Source organism: Haliotis asinina, chromosome 14, assembly GCF_037392515.1.
Source record: "Haliotis asinina isolate JCU_RB_2024 chromosome 14, JCU_Hal_asi_v2, whole genome shotgun sequence".
In the NCBI taxonomy this organism is placed as follows: domain Eukaryota; kingdom Metazoa; phylum Mollusca; class Gastropoda; order Lepetellida; family Haliotidae; genus Haliotis; species Haliotis asinina.
Genome location: NC_090293.1, coordinates 16,910,962 through 16,938,317, shown reverse-complemented (window position 1 = coordinate 16,938,317; position 27,356 = coordinate 16,910,962). Strand labels below are relative to the sequence as shown.

Sequence of the window (27,356 nt, the reverse complement as noted above, 5' to 3'; positions counted from 1 at the left end):
TGGGAATATATTTCACTCCACTTTGAAGTAAACAGAAAAGTGAAAATATGTTTGTACACTTTTATTCCAATCTGTTGCTAAGATTGAGTCAACACATGTACAAGTTGAACTTGTAGATGACAGACTACACAAGTGGGTAGCTGGCCTCGGTGGCGATACCGCACTGGTTGTTGCGGTTTCTGGACATCTTGATGTAGCCAGCGTCACCCCAGGTCTCGCCCCAGCTGAAACACACGAACAATAACAATATAGATATTGATAATGAGGACGATGTTGTCAAGACGACAGTTACTACTGCTACAACAGCAGCAACAACAACAGCAATTATTAGCATTATTACTAGCTACTGCTGCCACTACTGCTACAACAAAGACAACAACTACTACTACTACTACTACTACTACTACTACTACTACTACTGCTACTACTACTACTACACGTATTCAGAAGGAAGTTTTTCTTGCACTATAAAATGGCAGATTAGGCGAAACATTTATTGTGCGAATGACGTAAAAATGACATATCATAACGTCAGACACTGTTCAACTTTGTGACAACGTAAATAGGGGTCCACGGCACATCGGAAGCATAGCGCTGTGGCAATGTGGAATTGTTAACTGTGGTAATGAAAATTGTGAGTGAGTCTAGTTTTAGGCCGCTTTGGCAATATTCCAGCAGCAACATGGCTGAGGACTACACAGATAGACTACGCTCATTTTACCTATGTGAGGAATCGAACGAGAGTCTTCAGCGTGTCGAGCTTTAACTACTAGGCTACCCCACCGCTCAGTGATAATATGAATAACTGCATACACAAGCCTACTTTTTCAAACTCGCCCAGGTCAGGAATAGCTCCATAAGTCATAGGTCATAATAATATAGTTCTTGCAACTTCCTTTACAGCCCTAACCAAAAATAAGTACCTGTTTTTCACAAGCCAGTAGTCACTTCCCTCGCTGGTGCCGTAGCCAACGGCCAACACGCCATGATCAAGACGGGTAGAGCTGCATTGGGGCTCGTCGTAGACGCCGCTCTTGTACAGGCGGAAGGTGGGGCGGCTGGCATCAATGGCGACGGAGATGGGCCCCACAGTGGCAACAGCTTGTTGAAGAGCGTTCTCGTCGTTGCGGGGAATATCAGTGAAGCCACTGTCGGAGGCGCCAACATCAGCCTTCTTGAAGCGGCATCGTCCGTCCTGGAAGAAATGTTTAAAAACATGTTTTAAAATTGTCAAGATTAAAAAATGTCAAGTATGAAAAATATTTCCTCTAAATACACATAACACTTCGGATAAATGTACGTAGTAAGCACATTTCAGTCATAGAACAGAAGAAACAAAACGAAAAAAACCCAACCAACCAAACAACAACAACAACAACAAAATAAACAAAAAAAACCCAAACATCTGAACATTGGCAATATTCTCTTCGCCCAGAAACAGGTCGTTTATACAACCACATAGCAGACTGATTAAGTAGTTTGACATGTACGGGATATTAAACTTGACTATTAGAGACGGGGTTCGTTTTTCGTTTTTTTTATGATAAGTTTTACTTTTTGACAAAACCAGAACCTACCCTGGCTCTGTAGGGGTAGGAAGCTTCGGTGTCGATGCCTTCGTTTGTCTTGATGTATTCAAAGGCAAAGTCCATCAGACCACCTCCGCATCCATGGTTACCTGATGGAAGAATTGATGAATAAAGTAAAATTGATCTTCAGAAAACTCTGAGTTTGGCAAGAGACAACAATGGTGACCATGTGCTTAGACGTGGCTGGTGCGGGGATCGAGGCTCTGGGCTGACAGGTCCCAAAATATCTACACACCCCAGTCACAGGACTATGGCTGTATGCCAAGCAATACCGATGTTCGATATAATTTGGAAAACTGGTACAAATGCATTTCCGTCAGTTCCAAATGCTTATTTTAGTTGTTGAAATCATTTCACCAAATATGAATAGACCACTGAAAATCAGACATGACGCCATGCGTTCGCGAAACGGATAAGCATGTTTTGCCCTCCCAGTGTTAATCACTGTTCACACGATTATTTGCCAAAACAGTGAGCATCAAAAGCTCGAACGTTTACGACTTCTAGCTAACACAAACCGTTTTGGCAACGTTGTGGGAAGGTATGTAGGTTAATAACTCATGACATGACGTTGTCACAACGTTAGCACAACGTCATTATTCTCTTATAACGTTATTTCTCAACGTAATGACACCGTTGTAAAGTTACGTTGAGGGGACGCAAAGTTCCGGGGTCCTCCCAAATGTACAACAACGTTTCTTGTAACTAGGTGTAACAGAGATATCCAACAGATTTCACTTTGAGATTCTTTCTTCACTATTCAGTTATAGTTTCAGAAAACACGACCAAAGGAAAATGTGACACGTGTCAACCAAGTCAACGAGCCTGACCACCCGATCATGTTAGTCGCTTCAAGCATAGTCGCTTTTTATGGCAAGCATGGATTGCCGAAGGCCTATTCTACCGTGGACCGTCACAGGTCTGTGGGAAATGACGTAGCCGGGTGGGAATATAGCCCATTCTGATCGATGGACCAGAAATATTTTAATCTAGCGATCGATAGACCAGCTAGCTTTGAACTATAGAGCTATATAGAAATGCGGATTTTCCGCTTGATACAAATAAAATTTTATAAGTCGATCGAAATGCTTGTAAATGATAACTCACCTTCAGGCTTGGAACAGTCGATAAGATTCTGCTCGGAGAGAGACACCAGTTTTCCGGTCTTCTTGAAGTTCTGACCCTCCAGGGATCCTGTGGCGGAGAATGACCAACAGGAGCCACAGGCAAGCTGTAACAGGTCAAGGTGTTGGGTTTGTGTGGGTCAAGGTATGTGGCAGGTGTGACTCAAGGTATTCATACCAGCTTCCTTGAATCAGGCACACATTTACAACAAATGTGACACTAAAACGAATCCAATAGAACAGGTATTATAGTGAAAGAGCAACATTCCAGCAGTATCATGGCTGTTGACACTAGTAACGGATTTCACACATTGTAACTAGGTAGTGAATCGAACCCGGGTCTTCAACATGACGAGCAAAAGCATTTAACCACTACGCTACCCCACCAAGACTACACAGGCACTGTAACAGGTGCTCTAATATCCACCAGGCGAGATGGGTGAAGAATCATAAGGTGGTATATAAGATAGCTGTCCAACCATTCATTCATTCATTCATTCATTCATTCATTCATTCATTCATTCATCAATCGTTCATCTACAGACAGTACTCCAGTGGTTTGCTGTACCTGGTTCTTGACTTCTGTGACGTATCCCTTTGTTCTCCAGTCGACCTCAGTGGGAAGGTCCCCAATGTTGTTAGGTGGGAGGAAGGTTGCACCTTTACGGGTTCTGTTGACCATTCTGTAACCGTTCATCTGTTGCACGAACTCCTCTGAAGTCTGGTGAAAATATGAACGATCACATTTCAAAACGATATTTTGTTCCAGATTGTTTTCGTTGTTTTGTTTGCTTTTTTTTACGAAAAATGAAGATACCTCACCCAGTTTCTACGCATATTATATTAAGGTAAATTGTGTTTCCTAAACAGTTGTACATGTGGCCTATCTGATGAAACGACCCTTGTTTGATGAGCGCCGTTAATGATTTTACGTACGCTTAAATCTCCATTGTGTTCGAGGGGATCTCGATTCTGGGGAAAGTTTTGCCTTCTTCTTACCCAGATTTTGTGTGCTGGACTAATGTAAGTAGTTATAAAATATTATATATTTGTAAATAAAAAAATAAAAATCCGATGTAACCAAGTATGAGTCCTGTCTACAGCTATGGTGAGTGAGTATAGTTTTACGCCGCTTTTAGTAATATTTCGGAAATGTCAAGACGAGGAACACCAGAAATGGGTTTCACACATTGTGGTCATGTTGGGAATCAAACTCAGGACTTCATCGTGACAAACGAACGCCTTAACCACCAGTATACCACGCCAGCCTACAATAGTTATGGCAGTCTAGACTTGTCAAGTCACTCTTGACTTGTGTTAAATATGTTCACTGGAATTAATTCTCTTGGGTGTTGGGGGGACATGCGGAACTTGCAATTATGACCCAGCTAATTAGAGACGTGTCTCGAATTAAAATTTAAAAATTAACAGGTAAAAGTTAGTTCATAGCGCATCGTTCGCTGGACACTGTAGGGTAATGCACACATCTGGTGTCCTAACGACCCACACTAGAGATATCTGATTGTAATCCCTCTGAGAAGTCCATTATCTGGAACTACACACTGACCTGGCAGCCCGAATAGTTCACTGCATCACGTGACCTTATCTGACCCCGACTTACCATATCTGCGTATTCGTTGACCCCCAGTCTGTAACTGTGAAGGCCTCTGTCTGCCTCCAGATTGTGTTGCTGGATGAACTTCAGACTGCGCTCCCAAATCAGACGCCTGAACAAGCAAATGGAATGAGTGAGTTTGGTTTCGCGCCCTTTTTAAGTAATATTATGCAGCAATATTCAGCAATATTACGACGGGGAACGCCAGAAATAAGCTTCACACATTATACCCACGTTGGGAATCAAACCCGAGTGAACACTTTAACCACTAGGCTACCTCCCCGGAAGGAAGCAGACACGAATCGAGTGGGTTTTACCTTAGAAGTACAATACATGAGTGAGTAATTGAGTGAGTTTAGTTTTACCCCACACTCAGCAATATCCCAGCTATATGGCGGCGGTCTGTAAATAACCGAGTCTGGACCAGACAATAACGTGATCAACAACATGAGCATCTGCGCAGTTGGGAACCGATGACATGTGTCAACCAAGTAAACGAGCCTGAGCACTCGATCCCGTTAGTCGCCTCTTACGACGAGCATAGTCGCCTTTTATGGCAAGCATGGGTTGCTGAAGGCCTATTCTACCCTGGGACCTTCACGGGTCTACAATACATTTCACTATTTATAAGCATGTACAATGTGAGTGACACCACTAACATTTATGCACAAAGTAAGTCATAATCACAATTGTCAGATTTTGTTCACATGTTCACAGTTATTAAGTGATTCAGTCTTTCAGTGAGTTGCTGCCAGCTAGCATTGTTGATATTCACACCACCATTATCTTTACCGGTACGCTTCACAAACATATTTACGACAATCACAATGCGTTACCTATTGACGACAATCGTAAAACATCGTCAAAGTGTCGCTCAAAGTAATGGCAAGGAAATCTATATGAAATCTATTTTCATGAACGTGTATATACGTAACGTCCAGGTTGAAGCCAAATTTATTGATGTCTGAAGGACAGGAAAGTGGGTAAGTGGGTAAGCATCTTTGAGCATTTACATTGTCACACTGGCACACAAATTGGATTGGAGGTGATCGAACCCGTGTCAATGGCGTGTTGTACGAAGTTCGGAACCATAACAATCTAACTTGATAAGAAATCAAGAATGAGCATGCTATCACAAAGGTGTTATCACCTGTCCGCCTCTTTGGTCGTGTTATCTTGTAGTAAGATCCTTCAGCATCACAAGGTCAAAAACTCCATAGGATAAATTACACCTACCAACTAGGCTGAGGCAACATAATGTCACTCGTGTTCAAGCTGGCTTTGTTATTTTTTTATTTGTTTACGTACGGACTGTAGCATGGTATTAAATTGATAATAAACGTGGTCTATTTAAAATGCCAGTTGCCCACAGAATGATGATCGGGTCTGGACCAGACAATGCAGTGATCAACACTATGAGCATCGATCTAGGCAGTTTTGATGCAATGGTATGTATCAACCAATTCAGCGACCACTCGATCCCGTTAGTCGCTTCGTACGAGAAGCATTGGTTGGTGAAGACCAATTTCAGCCCTGATCTTCACTGTGTGTCATCATCATATATATACCATTATCAGACTTAGATACCTTCAAATGTAATGTATTTCCACGTAAGCTTGTTGTAAAAACACGTCTCTGGGGACTACTTCTAACACGGTCTTCACGGATACGGTATTTGGTGAGTGGGTGAGTTTAGTTTTAAGCCTCATTCAGCAATATCCCAGCTATATGGCGGCGGTCTGTAAATAATCGAGTCTGAACCAGACAACCCAGTGAGCAACAGCATGAACATCGATCTACGCAATTGGGATACGATCACATATGTTAACCAAATCAGCGAGCCTGACCACCTAACCCCGTTCGTCGCCTCTTGCGACAAGCATGGGCTACTAAAGACTCTAATTCGGATCTTCAGGGGTCTGAGTATCGTGTTTCGTGTGGAAGGAGTATTGGCGTCGGAGTGTCGGAGAGTCGGTATGTGGGAGAGGAGGATCGTCTCACCTGATGACAGCATCATCCGTGGAGTAAGTCTTGCCATAGGTCTTTTTGAAAATCTCCCACTCGCCATCCAGGGCGTGGTCAAGAGGGGCGGCCACGGCGGCAGCCACCAGCAGGGCAACAACAGCGTATCTGAACATCTACAACCACAATTGGTGGGTGAGGTAGTGTCTGTGATTAACGATAACATTATGTCAAGTGTATAACGCCATGTCATTTTGGACGGGAAATCATTCTTCTCTTTGTATTGTTCCGACAATTCTGAGAAAATACGAAGTTTGTTAAAACGAGTTTGAACAGAAGATCAGTAAAGGTGTTGAATACTAGTCCATTTGTACCTGAATAGATAGTGAGTTGGCAGACAGGAGATCCAGGTTTGAACCAGTAGTCAACAGTAATGGATGAGGACTGTTTTACGCCGCTGTGAACTTTAGCTATATCATGCCTGGGTTTTACCCCACTTTTAGTGATGGTCCAGGAATATATAAGCGCGGTACACCAGAAATGGGCTTCACATGTGTTAGGTACCCTTATCGAGAACGAAACCGGGTCTCCTTTGAGGCGAGCGAACACTTAAATCACTACACCACTTCATAATGAGCAAATAGCCTCCAAATATCACCTACCGGAACTTATGCTATTAAAAAGTGGAACGTCACCCCATCCAGAGTTGACAAAAACTTGATCGTGACATATAAACTACAGCACTATAAATAATTCAACAAAATTACAATATTCAATTACTAACATTTATGATCAAGTTACAAATGGTCATACCAGGACATCTCATAGTGTGAAATCAACAAGCACGTGTGCACGTGTACATTACCTTGTGTCGAGGGTGAAGCAGGCTGAAGACAGCAATGCACACCGCTTGCTTTATAGTATGTAGTTATCAAGGAAGCTCATATGCCGGTCATGCGCTATATGGTCACGAGACTCACGATAACGCGAGCCCATCGCCGTGCAGCGTACGACAACAGGTGCTTCAACATGTGATCGATTGTGCATTGCATGTGATTTCCCTGTAAGCATGTTCACGAGATCGGCTTGATCGTATATTGCCTATGATCGATGCACTGATACATGCACGTGTATCTTTATAAAGTATCTACGTGACGGAGGTCTCGCTACAAGATAGGACAGTGACAAGGCAACATTAAATAGACCATGGTAGAAATAGAAAACACGCTTAATGGTCATCATAGATGATGATGATGGTGATGATGATTCTTGGTATTAAGGTCTGGTACCTCCGAAATTCTTGACTGACATTTGGAGATTACCACCCAAACCCTCTTTGGTGGTATTTAATTGTTTTAAACTGCACGTGTCCCATATCCCATTTGCCTAGGTCGATAATGTTGATCACTGGAATGTCTGGTCCGGACCCGATTATGAACAACAAACACGACAATCCTTAAGATTTATACCCGGACTGTTGACAACACCAAACAGTCCGCCCAAATTACTTGTAGAGAGTCCAGGGAGAGGGAGATAATCATGGGAAATGGAGACAGGGAACAACAACTATCATATTTTAACGTCTTTTGGTTTGTCGGAAATAGGACTTACGACCTTCCTGCGTGCGGACTCTTTAAGAATTTTGACGCAGTAGCGATGGCAGGAAAATGTCTGATGTCCTGTATTACTGCAATAAACGATATCCCAGCCGCGCCATGACGTGTAATTTATACGTCGTGACCGAGCACAGCAATGATTGTTGGCATCAGCCACAGTCCAGGCCGTAGTGGCCACGTCCTGGTTTTCTCCTAAGGTAACACTGCCTGTCACAGATCCTTTTGTTAAACATCCTTATCCTTGAAGATGCGGGCTAGAGTTAGTCTTCAGCAACCCATGTTTGTCGTAAGACGTGACCAACGGGATCGGGTCAGAGTCGGGGCTCACCGACTTTGCTTATACATGTCATTGTATCACAGTTGCGCAGGTCGATGTTCATGCTGGTTATCACTTGATTGTCTGGTCCTGACTCAATTATTTACAGACCGCCGCCATATATCTAGAATATTACTGAGCGCGGCGTTAAAGAAACCGACCAACCAAACACTCTCATTGAGAAATTCGTGAGGTTTTCCTCTAGTCTTGATGTTTTACTCAACACCGGGACACTGCTTCCTGACACACTTCCTCGGCCCTACGCCGAAGCTCACGTGTGTGTGTAACTCTCTATGGAGTATATCGTACACAAAAGCCATAAGGAAAATGAATACACGACGGGAAGTTTTTCGGAAATCTGTGAAATTTTTATTCTTCTGTACAATATTGGAGTCGTTACATCCGGTTACAGCTGTAACTGCAGTGTATTCAGGAAATATTTTAGTCATACATGCTTACCGAAACATGAGTCACATTAATATATTCAGACAATGACCTTTTCAGTCAATCCGAATTTTCTCATGTGACAGTGATAATAGACATCAAAAACAACCCTGGTTATTCTGAATTTCAATCGCTTGCTTCCTAAGGAAATGGTATTTAAAAATGAAATTTAATTTAAACTTTAATAAAACCGTATTTCTATAGTTCATGTCGAGGTTTAGGCAGCATACCTTAACTAAGAAACCACAGACTGCCCCTGTTTGATGTGGTCGTAAAATGATTCACATTATATGTGGTCAATGGTTACACCTGGTATGTGTTTCTTGTGCTTTTTCAGTGTAGTTCTGTAACGTATAATTATAATATGATTTCCGTACCAGACCGCCAAAAGTTTCTAACTGGAGAGATTTCGACGATTTCCAGGTTTCCGTTTTCAGAGATCGCTATACGACAGAGCACGCTGTACGACGTGTTGCAAGGAACAGAAGGAGTGTTGCAATATACAAGTGCTTAGACATATCCAGTCATACTGATTAATATTTATTTATCCAATGATATGAATTAGCCTAATAATTCTGGACTGGTTATCGCACCAATTTGTGGAGTACGACGGAACCCAGTAAAAAGGAAATGAGCCTGTTCTGTAATCAATGTTTTGACCTGTGTTTTGCGTTTTAAAAAAATCTTGTTTATATACCCACACATACAATGTTGTAAACAGTGACCTATACACATTTGTAATGTAGGAAGTGACAGGTACTACATTGTATAAAACGGGGTTTAACCTCCTTGGACTTCTTTCACAAAGCACTAACATGATTGGTGGTCACTAAGGTAACCGTAGTGCAGTGTGAAAGAATGGGAGTAAAGGTTAGCCTTAGTATAGGTTTTTCCGTAAAAGGAAGGAGTCCCAGCACGAGATTATCGCACGTGGGTGCTTATGTGCGAACGTATGTGAACTAATCGGCTTATACCCGGTAAAACAGGTGTCATGCTTAACGTCTTTTGGGGCGAGATATTCTCTACAGTTATACACATAGAAATATAACGCGGAAGTAGTTATAAGAATAGTGAACACGAATGACTCCTTCAAACACCAGCACTGGTGCGCCGGGAAGGAACTTCTAAAGATAGGAGAGTGAAGCTAGGACAAATATACACTTGGTGACCTAAATATTTCACAACATCGTGCAACCATCGGTGTGAAAAAAAGACGGCTGTTATCATGAGTGACAATATCTGTTGTCAGGTTACGACTAGATTTCCGATACGTTACGGATTTTGATCCCGTTATTTCTGTCTGACATTCAATGTATTGTGCGTTAGTGAGTGAAAATTTAAAAGCACATCTACAGTATTTCAACCATATCGCGAATAAGAAAGCTGCACATTTAGAAATGAATAAAAACAAATTAAGATAATATACTTACCTTTCTGCAAAGGACAATAAAAATGATAAAATATCACAGTTGTAAATGTAAAACTAGTATGAAAATATATATCATTTTAACTATGAAAGGCAATACCTTACAAAAATACTCTATATATTGGCAACAACTGAGGGTATATCACGATAAGAGGAACCGTGGGATCTTCCAGTACATTTTACACCATACCTTCAGCTATCAGCAAGTTTACACAAACCAGTCATAAATTAAAATGACATACATACTGCCGTGAAAAAAAAGTAAGTTTAAATTTACTTTGAACAATTTGGGCCTTACGTACCCTCTCAGGAGGAACAATATACAGTACTTAAACCAGCTTTGAGGATACAATCCTGAATAATCCCAGCTGATAATCTAAACTATTAATTATAAAATATTTATCTATTTACAAAACATATAAAAATTTATGCAACAATTTTCTTTTTTCTTTTTTGTTGGCTTGTTAACACTTGTTATGAAAAAATCAATATGATCAAGGAAATACATTGCATCATGTAGGGAATGGAACCCGGGCCTCGGGCGTAACCAGCGGACGCTTTAACCACTGGGCTACTCCCACCGTCTCCGTTATGTCTCTCCGGTACAGGGCATGGACAATGTAAGAGGAAGGTGGTTTTTATGATTATCATTAATATCAGTGCATGCTGTAATTTCGCGTTTTATCACTACCTACGTATTCGACCTCTACCGTCGTTAAAGATGTCCGATCGGTTTGTAGGATCGGGTAGTTGAGTGTATGTCATCGTTCCCAGTCAAATTTGAACCCTGCTCAGACTATCAACTAGAAGGTTACCTAACAGAGACCCGTAAAGATCCGAGTTAGAATTGATGGATCAGGTGGTCAGACGTGGTTGTCACCGTATCCCTATTGCGTAGATCGATGCTCATGCTGTTGATCACTGGATTGTCTGGTTTAAACTCGATTATTTACAGACTGCCTCCACATAGCTGGGATACTGGTGAGTGCGGCGTAAAACTAAACTCACTCACTCACCTGACAGAGTTACCCATGAATAAACAACACATGTCCCATATGACTTATTGACGATCTGGAACTAGATGGGGATAGTTATGCCACTGTTCTGTGTCTTCCCTTGGTGAGTCTGCTTCGTAACATACAACTACGACCGACTTACATATACTACATATATTATGGTAATTTTAGACCTAGCTTGCACGTAACGTAAAATGTATTCACTTTTGTGTGTAATGACTTGTCTGTACTGTGATATTATGATTGTCATTTCAGGACAAACGGGAGACCATTATGACAAAAGGTTGCAATACCTATTTTGAGTAAGTCAAGTCTTCGTGTTTGTGTCTTCGCTGTAACACTATTCATGAAATGAACAATAATCAGTTACATTCAAGGGGAACAAATACACCACTGAACAACCCTTATTGTGAATCGAGTGTGAGTATGGTTTAACGCCGCTTTCAGAAATTTTCCAGAAAAATCTGCTAAGGACACAAATTGGGCTTCACTATCCATGTGGCTAGTCAATCAAACGTTGGTCTTCATCTTAGCAAACGGACGCTTTAACCACCAGGCTAACCAAACGTCCCCGTGAATTGATGAACGCCATCTTTGTTTCGTTGTTGATTATCCTCATACTTTTGTTACTATTGGCCTTTTGTTAGGTTCTGCAGTTCTGTACTCAACGACGCACCCTATGAGCACCCGTCCTTTCTGATCTGTCTCTGTAAACATACGAGGTCGAATGTTTTCCCGACATCAGATCAAATGTACCTGGATGTGGCCAAGATGTCTAATATCTGTACCTATGGAATTTCAGTTATCTGAAACCTTTGGCTAAATAGCCAACTCTTAAGAAGTATGCAATCCATCTGAGCTAGAACCAAGGTACAACTGGAACTGCCTCATCTCCGTCATGTTTACACACACAAATTATTTACTACTGAATTTGCAAATTGCTTAACAAAAGCATGTCATGTCTGATGAGACTATTACTTAAGAACCAAGACGTTAGACTAGAGTTTTGAATGTGTGGTACCACTTGGACACTAGCTGCCCGTGAAGATCTATACTCTTCCAGTAAAGTAGGGGAACTGTATTTCCAATATACGATTGTCGAAATTGGAAGATATATGGGATTGAATCAACGTTGATACAAAAATAATGGATGTTTTGAGAATGCATCACCACATGGACTTCATTCAGAGCAAAGCTGTTCGTTCAGTTATCTCCCGTGTTAGATGACTGGAATATGACATAAAAATTTCATGTTTACAATTTTCAGTCAGTAGTGTGCGATTTGACCCTGAAAACACTGACCATGCACAGATGCAAGACAATTATCGGAAAAATGGTGTACAGTGATTTATCCACGTGCCTGAAAAACGTCAAGATTCATAATGACAACCCATGCACGTGTACACGTTGTGCACGTGCTTCCCATACATCGTGTTTGCGTATGGTGATAACGTGAAATGACGCTGCATACACAAAATGAATGTCATTATAACGTTCCTCAATGGGTTTTCTTTCTACCAGACTTCAAAGTTCAGGTTCCCTTACTTTTTTGGAAGAGTATATGTTAGAAATGGTCTTTAGGGAAGCACACAGTTAGTAAGAGACGACAGACGAGATCATGTGGTCGGGCTTGCTGGCTTGTTTTGTTTTTGTTCATTTCGGTTCATTTCGGTTCATATGGAACTACCTTGAAAGGAAGTGCTTGGTGTTACTGACTATACCCTTGAAATCCCGTAAATTCAGCAATTGAACAGAAAACAGCATACAAACATGTGATGTTTGACACCTATTTTATTCATGTACCATGACACATAATCACCTTGTCACACACAAACATTACATTTTTTTCACGTTTGTCTGGCTTAGTGAAGGTTTGCCTAAGCAAATACTGTATATGGTCTCTGAATCACGTTGTGTCACGCTTGCTCACACATCTCAACAGTTTCATATTTCAACAGTGACACAAGACTGAAGCACCTGGTCTCCAATAGGATCTCGTTACATACATTCAGTATAATCACTGAGCTGGCTCTCCAACGTCTGAAACAAACAAATGATGAAACAAACTAAAGCCAATTCCAATAACCTGTTTTTTCTAAACTTTCTGACACAAAATGGAACCCCAAATACACTTGAAAAACAACTGTCAAGGAATGTTCAAGAATTTTTTTTCAAGACCCTCAAGTGTAAATGAAAAAATGAAAGTGAAAGGGATCTTGTCTGTTCATATCGCCAAACTTCACTTTCGTTTGCGATTAAAATACTTTTTGTCTCCATTTGTCAAATAAAAAGTAATTATAAATAATTGTTAATAATAAAATCTTTGATACACTCATTGCAATATGAGTTGTTTACTGGTCACAAGGGAGTCATGGGTTGATGCACGGTGATCGAATACTGGACAATGCACCCCAGTGTCATTCATGTGATATGAGATCACAAACTGAGTCGTTTTTCGTCTTGTTATCCATTAAATATTGTTGCTGAAGTACTGACTTTTGCAACAAAACATTTAATGTTACCATATTCAGCTTAAATTGTACCTCACTTGTAAGTAGGGCACATAATACATTGCAAATAACAGGAGAACACTTAGCCATTCAGAAAACGACATTTATGTGTGAGGTAGGATATAAGTTAATAACCCCGATTTTTTACAGTGTCTATCGTTTATATTAACCAGTCGCTTAAGTTGATTGTAAGTAAGACCTGTTTATTTCGTTGCATGTCAATTTCATTTGCATGTAAGAAAAACAGTGAGCGAAGTAGCAAATAGCCCATTAGCCAGTGACTAGTAAATATGTAGTCGGGTCAGGAATTCTCCAGTGTCACTGGTCCGAATTGGCTCGTGAATTTTCTTGGGGTCATTACGTCACAAATATGTCACTCTCTCCGTAAACTATAATACACTTTTATATAAATGAAGCTTATGACCTGATAAAAATGTTCATGCTGTTAGCAGTCCGTCTCAGCTTTCGGGCTAGTGAATTATTTTGTGGGCTAGTAACTTTCAAGCATAGCTAGCCCGACTGGCAAGCAAAATTTGGAAGCTAGTTCGCATACTACTTAAGACTGATCCCCCAAAACAGTTCATTATGTAAATTACCATCTCTAATTGCTTGTTTACTTGTTTCTTAACAATTTATACTCACCGATAACAGGAGGATCAACCAGAACCTCGCCGTCTTTGTCTGTTACACCGTCCACAGGGACACAGGCATCTTAAACGAGAAGAGGGTGTTAAACATGATATCACGGCTTTGAAAGATGTGGACAGGGCTGTTGGCTCAGAATTTCAGAAGTACTTGCGCCTTATGAAAGTGGGTCAAACTCGTTAGGAACTCAATCCTATCAAGGGTTGGTAAGGCTTAAAACGGCGTTATAGAATTTTTGTTTTATAATACTCGACGTAAATTATAATTACTCATGTTTGGTCATTATGGATGAATATTTTGGGGGACCCAAAATGTGATATGTTTCTTTCCCTGGTGGTTTGGATAGATTAAAAAACCTCACCTCCTACGCATTCTTGGGCTGAAAAATAAGAAAATAGATTGATACATCACATACATTCGAGAAAGACTGATTTTTCAAGATTATTATGGTGTCTAAATTCATCCCTTTTCCATCCATCCATCCTCCTGTCAATCCACATGTGTCTCCGACGTAAAAACCAAGCCAAACAATTCTAAAACGTTGCTAAACACCAGAGGTGTTTAGATTCATAATTACCTAAGAATCCGATTGGTCCCTGTGGCTCAGGATTATCAACACCTGGAAGAAAACAAATTCACGCTATAATATTCCTAGTGTATGTGAAGAACTGGGAGTCATAACTTGAATACATACCATACGTGGACCAGACACTGTACCCAAATGGGGAGTCGAGCTAGTGTATTGAACGTGACGAGCGAACGTATTATCCTCTAGACTAGCCCACCGACCCTCTGTGTATTAGAATTTAGTTCCTCGCCGCACTCAGCGATATTCCAGCTGTATGGCGGCAGTCTGTCAGTGATCGTGTCTGGACCAGACAATCCATTGATCAACAGGATGAACATCGGTCTATGCAGTTAGGATTCGATGACAAGTGTTAACCAAGTCAGTATCCTGACCAGTTGGCCCCGTTAGTCGCTTCTTAAAATACGCATGGGTTACGGAAGATCAGTTCTAACCCGGGTCTTCACGTGTCCTAAATTAAAGTAGTATTAGTAGTAGTAGCATTAGTAGTAGCATTAGTAGTAGCATTAGTAGTAGCAGCAGCAGCAGCAGCAGCAGCAGTAGTAGTAGTAGTAGTAGTAGTAGTAGTAGTAGTAGTAGTAGTAGTAGTAGTAGTAGAAGTAGTAGTTCATAGTATTGGCATCAGCTCAAAATCCAAGAGAAAGAACCTTGGGTTGATACACACAAATCTTTCTGCAAGAAGTATGAGAAGGTTTCGTTGCTATGGTGAAATAATTATCAAGTATCATTACCTTCTGTCTCAGACGAAGATGAAGATGATGATGAAGCCGAAGACGTTGATGATGATGCTGACCTACGACCTGGAACTGTCATACAAAACACATGTAAGAAACAATATGGAATGAAATACTGTTTACTAGTTGTAGTAGGTTGCGTTCGGTGACGTGGCTAATTGCGTCTCTCTGTGTCCCATTTCAGGCAGGGCTTGTCTTTCCTAGATTTCAATGATTTTCAAATTGCCACTAACAGAGAAGGCAGCCTTGTGATTATATTATAACACATTTTAGATATGTACCTACAATACACAGATGCAATCCGTACCAGCACTTGCATGTGATTATAATATTAGTAATTTCATTAAACACATTAACTGCAAGTGGACTATAGCCCGACAGTTAAATAGTTTACCATTAACTTGTAAGTAGGACATTGTCTCTGTTGACGATGAAGTGGATGTTGATGCGGATCTGCGACCTGGAACTATGATACAAAATGCATATATGATAGTGTTCATCTTTTTTAAACTGTTTCCTCTTTTCTGTTATTGATTAAATTCCTGATTTGTTTTGTTTGGTGACTTGGGTAATACATTGTATCTGAAAGAGACTAGGAACTGGGTTCGATACCCCACACAGGTACAATGTGTGAAGGCTATTTCTGGAGTCCCTCTATCACTCATGTCCACATAAATAATTTATTGCGATTTAAGGAAAGGGTTTATGGATATAAAGGATTCTGTGAATACGCGAGGTTGAACCAGTATGTTTATAAGTAAACAGAGGGTTATTGGCATATTTATTCCTCTTTGATATTTACAGCCCCACGACTAATCGTGACTACATTCATTCTATTAAAAGACTACTTCGACCTGGTTAAATGGTTCAGTTAACTTTGTCGGATACGAACCCGATGTCTCTGTTGACGAAGACGTTGATGTAGATGCTGATCTAGCACCTGTATCAAAGATGCAAATATTTGACTTAAATATATATCAGTATAAAGATTACAATGATAGAAAGAACAAAACAGAGCTGCTGGTCAACCTAAAATCTTCGTTTTATAGTACTTAAAATATAACAGCTCCACATTGTGCCTGATCAAACACCACTCGGACAAAAAACATTAAGTAACTGATGTGAAAAACAGTTTTGCTGACTCGGTCTTTGACGTGCGTTGACATGTACATATACATTGACGAATTATAGTAAATGTGTTTACCTCTCTTATTTCTTGCCAAGGAACACTGGGTGCCTGAAAAGACATATGGAATATGATACACATAATGAGACATAAAATATAGGAAAATATCACTTTTTATATCTTGGGAAAAGTCGCGATATATTTTTTCAAATGATTAATAGAACATACGTTATCTTTTCTGTGCCCCTATAAATGATAACATGGTACATCTAGAATAATGTCATGCAACATAGGCTTGGTGTAACATATGGCAAGAATTCCACTTTTAACATGATGTGAGAGTAGGGTAACCTTCAGATACTGATTTTACCAACATTCATCTCATTTTATCAGAAACTAAAAGGAATGGCTAATATTTTGAAAAAGTAAGAACACCGTTGTAGCGAACTATACTAAGTCGAACTGTAATACGTCTAACTGTAATATGTCGAACTAAATATCTAGAAGTTTGGCCCCTGTATAATCTTGATTTAATCACCATTTTGCCTTTGTATCGGGTTACTCGAAGAATTTAAAGTCCCTCTATCTTCGACACAACGGATTTTGACTGTACCTACTGATGCATGAATACTAGTACTTACTGATGGCGATGAGAAACACGACAATAACTGTGGCGCTCTTCATGATGTCCCTGTTGATAGCGTTGCGTCTTCGGCTGCTGCGTGCTGTCACTGTTGGGTGTAAATGACAAGGCCTCGTGTGTCGTACTTATACCATATGTTGTATTTATTATGAGATATTTAATGTTTGAAGACGTTTGTTCATTGTTTGTAGAAGTGTGGAGGTATTTGTCCGTTATGTCATCCCTGTAACTGTTACGCAATAACGGCTGTTTCACGATGCCATAAAATGTCAAATAAATATCGTAGTTTAATGTTCTTGCGATGATGGAGACTGATTATTCCCTGGCGTTGACGTTATGCATTTAGAGTGAGTGAGCGGTTTTACGCTGCTTTTAGCAATATTCCAGCGATATCACGGGGAGGGACACCAGAAATGAGCTTCTCACATTGTGCCCATGTGGGCAGGGATACTCTACAACCTCTATATAGTCTCCCTGGGTAAGCGAATCTGGGTCTTCGGAGTGACGAGTGGACGCTTTAACCACTAGGCTACCCCACCACCCCATTATGCATTTAGAAGATTCCTTAAACCGGGTACACGTGTGTGTTTCTTTTTTAATTATGGTCTTTGTGTTGGTTAACCAATTATTAAGATAATTTGGCATTTAAACGTGAATAAGGTCTCTAACGGAACCAATGAAATAACTGATATGGCAATGGCAATATAAATTTTGTTACCATCGGTCCCAGGAATACGTGTAGGGACCACTGAAAATGTATTTGCTTTTAATATATCATATTATGCATTAGCACATGAATATTAAAGGTTATCGTAATCCTCGAACTTGTGTCTTCACTAGGAAGGTAGTGCAAAAGCAGACATGCATAGTTAATGGTTAACTGTATGTGGCTAATGTGTTTGACTATGTAAGGATATATGTTGTTGTAACCTTATAATGTGGGCCAAATGGCCACTCCCAAAACATGTTCAAGATAGAACTAAGGTACAAATGAAACTGCCTCATCTATGTCATGTCTAGATACACAATTGACACAAAATAACAATTTTACATTCATGCAATCTCCTGAATGTGTATAGTGTTCAAACTAAATATCTCACGTTGAGGACTATTTGTATGTGTATCCATAAAAATAGTCCCCAGCCTTCATCCACCCAACTTGTAGAATGCCAATCATCAGGTTTTTATCTGAACAGTTTGTTATTTGGTGAGTTTAAGGTGATGTGAAATGGGGCCTAACGTCGTACTCAAGAATATGTCGACGTGGATGCGTGTTTATGTGTGGCTGCTTGTACTACCCTTGACTTTCATTGGTTTTATAGTGCTAGCTCACTGATACCATGCCGCGGTAAGGCATCAATACCTCATTAAAACACATTTTATACTGACTCCGTGCAATATAGTCCTTGTTTTACTCATAAATGCCAGGCAGGGACAAACAAGTACCATACTTCAAGATTGTTTGGTAGGAAGCGGTTGGGGATCGAACCAGCGACTTTCCACTCTCCGGGGGGACGCTCTAACTGTTGCATCGCGCAGGCGGTTCTTTGGAGATTTAAATGTATGGTAGCACTTTGAAACTAACCGTAAAGTTTTACGATGCACTCAAGAATATTCCAGCTATATGGCGGCGGTTTGTAAATAATCGAGAGTCTGGACCAGGCAATGCAGTGATCAACGGCATGAGCATCGATCTGCACAAATGGGAACCGATGACATGTGTCAACCAAGTCAGCGAGCCTGACCACCCAATCCCGTTAGTCGCCTCTTACGACAAGCATAGTCGCCTTTTATGGCAAGCATGGGTTTGCTGAAGGTCTGTTCTACCCCGGGACCTTCACGGGTTTGATTCTTAGTAAACTAAGCTTTTCGCAAAAGGCGGGATTGCATGGTCGAGCTAGCCCGCTTTGTTGATGCATGTCATCATTATCAAATTACGTCGGTTGATGTTTACGATGCTAACCACTAAAGCTATAAACTATATAAGTTTCGGGCCCAGAAATGTTTAAAATAGTATTGTCACACATCGCCGTCATATGGCTGAAGTATTGCTGAGTGTGGCGTTAAAGAATGAAGGAGACAAACGTATATAATGGAATTTTCCCTTCCGGGCTGTGTTTTCACATTTGTACATGGAATGGACTGTTTTGCAAAAATATGTGAATAAGAGTAGAAACACATTTTCAGTTTACAAATGAACTTATACTTTTGTCAAGAATTAAAACTTTCAATGTTAATAAATGTAGAAAACCATATCTTTGTCCACATTGTATATCTAGTTCTCCATGACAGTGTCACGGGAACAAAATTTATGTCAGAATGCAGTTGTGAAGGCAGACTGCACACTGACCTGCAATGACAATGTCTGTAAAAGTTCAAACGTTGGATAACATTATACCATATGTTTGATGATATATCTTAAGTGGTATTTTGCCAATGTTGAATGTTGCTAATGGCAACATAGCCACAGGAAGGTGGATTGTCCCTGTTGCAACTGCACATCATTTCAACGTACACCAGATCACAAAATCTTGGGATCACCTTTCCCCACCTCACTTGAACTTAATATCTTCCTACCATGGAGGCTTACAGTACATTTGTTTCTGTGTGAACCTAGCTGGATTTACACCCCCCTTCAGCTATTGGCAATATTAGATAATGTAGCCATAGATTAATATAACATATATCTCAGGATCAAAATTAATATAAATGAATAAATATTAATAAATTTACGTTGAATGCTTTGGGACTTACCGTCTCAGGAGGACAATAATTTTACAATACTTCAGTCCCTTTTGAGGGTACAGCCATTAACAATCTCAGTTACTAATCTGAACTAGCAATAAAATAGTTGTCTATTGATGACAGATGAAATGGCTTTAGCTTCTGCTGTAAACAGATATTGTTCTTGATCCCATGACAGTGGCACACACCGCTGCGCCACCATCCTTGGACCCATCTGTAAATAAGGATTTGTATGTATTATATTAACTTTTCAAATGTTTACATTTTTGAAAAAAGACTTTATATTTTACAGATCCTCATACAGAGTAATATTCACACAGTTGACACAGTGACATACTGCACGGGTGATTTGATACCACGATGTTTTGAGTGTACTTTTGCAGACTCCACCAAAGACGATGGAGCCGTACAAGTGCTCGGTGCAGATGGAGGAGGGTTTGCTGACACCCTCCCCACTAAGTATTAGAGACAGCTTTCAGCAAATTAAGGGCTTACAGGCATTTGTTTTAAATATGAATGTGAGGTCGAAAGGTCAAGTGCTCATCAAAAATTCAATCCAGGAATTGGGTTTCTTTTTCGTTGTTTACATTGTACGTCAAGTCCAGAATGAAAATATCATGGAAAGGAAATTTAAGACAGACTGCAGATGTAAACTTTAAGGCATTCCTGAGCGATAGGCAGCGCTTGTTATGACCGCTTAATGGATCCCATTACCATATCACTAATTATCGTTTTGACTCTGGAAATGTGCTCTCCACTCTGTCTTTCCAGCTCGATCTCAAGGTATAAGATACATGTACAATTACTGAAATACCTTTCACCGCAAAGAAGATTTGCAGCATATTCTGCTAGTCATTGGTGTGAATGAGTGAATTCAGTTTTGCGACACATTCAGCATGATATTAGATTTGGTTGTCGCATCCTAATTTGGTGATGTATTGCTCACAGTATCGATCCAGTCTTGATTCCTAACAGGCAGATTCTGTATTTACCTTATGTCTTTTCTGATGTAATGAATATAACATGTGAAAAATATTGTATATCTGTGGCATATTATTTGAACGTGGAATTTTAATCTGTTGACCGGAAACCATACTTTTCTGTACATCAGGTATTAGACATACTGACCTTAAGAGCAGCGGCTTTGTGTTACTGACGACACCTTGAAATCCAAAATGTTCAGTCATCTCAATCTTATCATCAACAGAAAACAACATACCAACATGTCATGTCTGACACTTTATTCATGGACATATACATATTACCACATACAAACATTGCGCGTTTCTCCGGTTTGATGAGTTTTTCCCTGAGCAAATACAGTACAGCCTCGCAGTCTCTCCGTCGACTCTCACGCTTGCCCGCTCATCTTAGCCGTTTCACCGGTAGACTAAAGCGCCAGGTCATCCAAAGGATCTCGTTACATACATTCAGTATAATTACTGAACAGGCTCTCCAACATCTGAAACAAGTAAAATGATGAAACAAAATGAAGTCAATTCCAACAACTTCCAACTCTGACACAAAATGGAGCTCCAAAGGCACTTAAACACATTTGTCAAAGCAAACTTGTATAACTAAGGTCCTTGAACAGATTAAATGAAACGGGATAACTGTTTTGTATGTTTTATTAACAATATAAGCTCACCAATAACAGGAGGGTCAACCAGAACGTCACCGTCTATGCCTGCTACGCCATCCAAGGGGACACAGGCATCTTATATGAAAAGAGAGAAACAACGTTTCACTTAGAAATAAACATAACCGTCGTGCAGTGCTAGGTGCACATATGAACACATTATGAAGTCAGTCCGAACCAGAGTGGAACAAGACTTGAAACAGGTGTGTTTTAGAAGTAACTATGTAATAATTCGACGTACACATCATTTACTACTAGCTGGTTATGTGATAGGATTCAAAAGTCGTGCCCTGGTGATTTTGAAAGAAGTCAAGAGCCTTACCTCCAGTGCATTCTTGGGCTGAAAAAGAACACAAACGAATGGATTGCTATAAGTCATACGAGGAAAAGGTTTCCCTTCACGATCTTGATGACATGTAGACTTATTCTCCCCCATTGTGTTGTACTATATATCCAACTGTTAATCAGTCCAACCCCGCCTCCCCCTCCACACACACACACACCGTCAGAATTTTAAACCGAACCTAGCAGATACATCACAGCAATTGATGAAGAGAATTATTTTCAAGATTAAGATATTATCTATAACAATTTCTATTCTTCTTCCATGGTCATTAAAACGAGTAATTTTAACCAAACAAACATCCATCCTTTGCTTAGCGTCAGAGTTCATCCTTACCTACGAAACCGATCGGTCCTTGTGGCTCAGGATTATCAACACCTGGAATAGACAAATTCACGTTGTAGCGATCTTAGCACTTGGCAGCATCTGCGAAACTTCTCGTAAATCACTTCTGACCTTTACAGTAGTAACCTCACCAGTGATGAAACGACACAAACATGTGTAAGTTATAAGTAATTAATAATTCACTTGCAGGTTTCATCTCGTCAAAAACTGACAAGAAGCAAACCAGGTCTTCAGGTCTAGCGTTCTTAGTGCAATCATCGGCACTTGATAATATTGAGAAAACTGCTTTGGTTTGATACCGACAATTCGTTTCAACGTCTTTGCGCGAGAGCGTTTGATGTTGATGTCAAAATAATTATCAAGTATTATTACCATCTGTCTCCGAAGACGTTGATGTTGATGTTAAAATAATTATCAGGTATTATTAACATCTGTCTTCGCAGACGTTGATGTTAAAATAATTATCAAGTATTAATACCATCTGCCTTCGAAGACGTTGATGTTAAAATAATTATCAAGTATTATTACCATCTGTCTCAGACGAAGTTGAAGCCGAAGACGTTGATGTTGATGTTGAGGCTGACCTACGAGTTGGGTCTGAAATAGGAAAACATTTTCTAACATTGTATTTTCAGGAGATTTCTTATAGTTTTGACTCACTCTTTTCTGTGTTTAAATTTATTATTCGGTGGCCATATTCATTGCCGTGCCTCTCAGGGTGCAACGTGTTCCGCCCGGAACACTGATTTGCGCAGATTCAGTTATTATTATTGTGCCTTCGTCGTTGTGAAACCAGTACAGTTTTTTTTAAAAATACGAACCTAATGTCTCTGTAGACGAAGAAGTGGATGTTGAGGCAGATCTGCGGCCCGGTTCTAGTAAACAAAATACATGCATTATGACCTTTCAGGTAGAATTTGATCCTCTTCTTCACTTTTTGATAAATTGGCTCGTTGTCAAGCACCAGGTTGTCTGGTAATGACTTTATTATTTACAGATGATATCTCTTACGTATGGCCGTCTAGTTAGAGAATGTTTCACTTGGACTTATTGTAAAGGTCATGGTTCCATATAGAATCACCACAATTTCTCATCTGTATGTGCGTTTGCTTGGTAATGGCGATATTAATCAGGAGACAGTAAATATAATGGTTGTTTAGTCACGAACACATGCTCCTGGTCAACTTTGAAAAGAGGTAAAGGCGACTTTGTGTTTGTCGTTGTGAAACCAGTAAGATCACTTTGTAAATACCAACCTAATGTCTCTGTAGACGAAGACGTGGATGTTGAGGCAGATCTACGACCTGGAACTAGCAAACAAAATACATGCCTTATAATATAATTGCTCTCTTCAGATGATTTTGTTTGTAGAACTGGATTCTCGTTTTCAATGTTAGATGTCAAGCACCAGTTTGTCTTCTAAAGACTTTATTGTTTACAGGTCGATAACACATACATGTAGCCAGAGCATTTTGGATTTGCATTTTATATGAATGTCAAGGTTCCATATCATGTCACCATAACTACACATCAGTATGTGTGTTTGTCTAGTAATCAGGAGATGGTAAACATAATCGTTATTTCAGCATGAAAGCAATCTGTTGGCTATCGTGCAACAGGAACAAAGGCGATTATGTCTTTGTCGTTGTGAAACCAGTACAGTAATTTTGTAAATACGAACATAATGTCTCTGTAGACGAAGAAGTGGATGTTGAGGCAGATCTGCGGCCCGGTTCTAGTAAAGAAAATACATGCATTATGACCTTTTTGGTAGAAGTGGATCCTCGTTTTCAATGTTTGATAAATTGGCTCGTTGTCAAGCACCAGGTTGTCTGGTAAAGACTTATTTTACATATGGATATCCCTTACGTATGGCCGTCTAGTCAGAGAATGGTTGACTTGGACTTATTGCAAAAGTGAAGGTTCCATATAGAGTCAGTATGTGTGTTTGCCTAGTAAAGACGATATTAATCAAGAGAAAGTAAATATGATGGCTATTTAGACATGAAAACAAGCTGATGGTCAACTTGGAAGAGGAACAAAGGCGACTGTGTGTTTGTCGTTGCGAAACCAGTAACCGTAACCGTAACCGTATAAATACGAACCTAATGTCTCTGTAGATGAAGACGTGGATGTTGAGGCAGATCTACGACCTGGTTCTAGCAAACAAAATACATTATGATGTAATAACTCTCTTCAGATGATCTTGTTTCCAGAACTTGATCCTCGTTTTCAATGTTTGATTGAATGGCTCGTTGTCAAGCACCAGTTTGTCTTGTAGAGACTTTACAATTTACAGGTCCATATCACATACATGAAGCCAGAGCATTTTTGATTGGCACTTTTTGTAAAGGTCAGTGTGCCAGATAGCGTCAACAGAACTAAGCACCAGTATGTGTGTGTGCCTAGTAATGGCGATATTAATCAGGAGACAGTAAATATAATCGTGATTTCGTCATGAAAGCAAGTTGTTGGCTATCGTGCAACAGGAGCAAAGGCGACTTTGTGTTTGTCGATGTGAAACCAGTACAGTAATTTTGTAAATACGAACCTAATGTCTCTGTAGATGAAGACGTGGATGTTGAGGCAGATCTACGACCTGGAATTAGCAAACAAAATACATGCCTTATGATGTAATTACTCTCTTCAGATGATTTTGTTTGTAGAACTGGATCCTCCTTTTCAATGTTAGATGTCAAGCATCAGTTTGTCTTTTTAAGACGTTATTGTTTACAGGTGGATATCACATGCACGTAGCCAGAGCATTTTGGATTTGCACTTTATGTGAATGTCAAGGTTCCATATCATACGACCGTAACTACACATCGGTATGTGTGTTTGTCTAGTAATCAGGAGATGGTAAATATAATCGTTATTTCAGCATGAAAGCAATCTGTTGGCTATCGTGCAACAGGAGCAAAGGCGACTTTGTGTTTGTCGTTGTGAAACCAGTAAAGTCACTTTGTAAATACCAACCTAATGTTTCTGTAGACGAAGAAGTGGATGTTGAGGCAGATCTGCGGCCCGGTTCTAGCAAACAAAATACATGCATTATGACCTTTCAGGTAGAATTTGATCCTCTTCTTCACTTTTTGATAAATTGGCTCGTTGTCAAGCACCAGCTTGTCTGGTCAAGACTTTATTATTTACAGATGGATATCTCTTACGTACGGACGTCTAGTCAGAGAATGTTTCACTTGGCATTATTGTCAAAGTCAAGGTTCCATATAGTCAGTATGTGTGTTGGCCTAGTAAAGACGATATTAATCAGTAAATATAATGGCTGTTTAGACATGAAAACAAGCTGATGGTCAACTTGGAAGAGGAACAAAGGCGACTGTGTGTTTGTCGTTGCGAAACCAGTAACCGTAACCGTATAAATACGAACCTAATGTCTCTGTAGACGAAGACGTGGATGTTGAGGCAGATCTACGACCTGGTTCTAGCAAACAAAATACATTATGATTAAATATATAACTCTCTTCAGATGATCTTGTTTTTAGAACTGATTCCTCGTTTTAAATGTAAGATTAAATGGCTCGTTGTCAAGCATCAGTTTGTCTCTTAAAGACTTTTTTGTTTACAGGTGGATATCACATTCATGAAGCCAGAGCATTTTTTATTTGCACTTTATGTAAATGTCAAAGTTCTGGATAGAGTCAGCATAACAACACATCAGTATGTGTGTGCCTAGTAATGGCGATATTAATCAGTAAATATAATCGTGATTTCGTCATGAAAGCAAGTTGTTGGCCATCGTGCAACAGGAGCAAAGTCGATTGTGTCTTTGTCGTTGTGAAACCAGTACAGTAATTTTGTAAATACGAACCTAATGTCTCTGTAGATGAAGACGTGGATGTTGAGGCAGATCTACGACCTGGAATTAGCAAACAAAATACATGCCTTATAATGTAATTACTCTCTTCAGATGATTTTGTTTGTAGAACTGGATCCTCCTTTTCAATGTTAGATGTCAAGCATCAGTTTGTCTTTTTAAGACGTTATTGTTTACAGGTCGATATCACATACATGTAGCCAGAGCATTTTGGATTTGCATTTTATATGAATATCAAGGTTCCATATCATGTCACCATAACTACACATCAGTATGTGCGTTTGTCTAGTAATCAGGAAATGGTAAATATAATCGTTATTTCAGCATGAAAGCAATCTGTTGGCTATCGTGCAACAGGAACAAAGGCGATTATGTCTTTGTCGTTGTGAAACCAGTACAGTAATTTTGTAAATACGAACCTAATGTCTCTGTAGATGAAGAAGTGGATGTTGAGGCAGATCTCCGGCCCGGTTCTAGTAAACAAAATACATGCATTATGACCTTTTTGGTAGAAGTGGATCCTCGTTTTCAATGTTTGATTAAATGGCTCGTTGTCAAGCACCAGGTTGTCTGGTAAAGACTTTGTTATTTTACATATGGATATCCCTTACGTATGGCCGTCTAGTCAGAGAATGTTTGACTTGGACTTATTGTAAAGGTCATGGTTCCATATAGAGTCACCACAATTACTCATCTGTATGTGCGTTTGCTTGGTAATGGCGATGTTAATCAGGAGACAGTAAAATATAATGGTTGTTTAGACACGAACACAAGCTCCTGGTCAACATGAAAAAGGGGTAAAGGCGACTTTATGTTTGTCGTTAAGAATCCAGTAAAGTCACTTTGTAAATACCAACCTAATGTCTCTGTAGATGAAGAAGTGGATGTTGAGGCAGATCTGCGGCCCGGTTCTAGCAAACAAAATACATGCATTATGACCTTTTTGGTAGAAGTGGACCCTCGTTTTCACTTTTTGATAAATTGGCTCATTGTCAAGCACCAGCTTGTCTGGTAAAGACTTTATTATATACAGATGATATCTCTTACGTATGGCCGTCTACTCAGAGGATGTTTGACTTGGACTTATTGCAAAAGTC

The 27,356-nt window shown here is 39.9% G+C and overlaps 1 protein-coding gene and 1 long non-coding RNA gene across 2 annotated transcripts; both read right to left on the bottom strand.

The window, feature by feature from the left end:
• Positions 1-46: 46 nt before the first annotated feature.
• LOC137261380 (procathepsin L-like) lies at positions 47-7,342 on the bottom strand. Its single transcript, XM_067799121.1, has 8 exons — positions 7,156-7,342; positions 6,330-6,466; positions 4,335-4,440; positions 3,282-3,434; positions 2,697-2,820; positions 1,578-1,678; positions 924-1,195; positions 47-224 (listed from the first exon to the last, which is right to left on the bottom strand). Exons 2-8 carry the CDS (start codon positions 6,464-6,466, stop codon positions 125-127), a joined length of 993 nt encoding a protein of 330 aa, XP_067655222.1. The 5' UTR covers positions 7,156-7,342; the 3' UTR covers positions 47-124.
• A 9,137-nt stretch (positions 7,343-16,479) lies between these two features.
• On the bottom strand, positions 16,480-25,827 carry LOC137261434 (uncharacterized). Its single transcript, XR_010954854.1, has 3 exons — positions 25,813-25,827; positions 23,704-23,734; positions 16,480-16,516 (listed from the first exon to the last, which is right to left on the bottom strand). It is a non-coding gene; the product is annotated as an uncharacterized lncRNA (long non-coding RNA).
• Between the last annotated feature and the right edge of the window lie 1,529 nt (positions 25,828-27,356).

Excerpts from the sequence above, each read along its gene's own strand:
- LOC137261380 (XM_067799121.1), bottom strand. The coding sequence starts at position 6,466 with ATGTTCAGATACGCTGTTGTTGCCCTGCTGGTGGCTGCCGCCGTGGCC. Across the intron at positions 1,679-2,696 it reads CGACTGTTCCAAGCCTGAAG|GTAACCATGGATGCGGAGGT; the intron begins GTGAGTTATCAT and ends TTCTTCCATCAG. Across the intron at positions 1,196-1,577 it reads CCTACCCCTACAGAGCCAGG|GACGGACGATGCCGCTTCAA; the intron begins GTAGGTTCTGGT and ends CATTTCTTCCAG.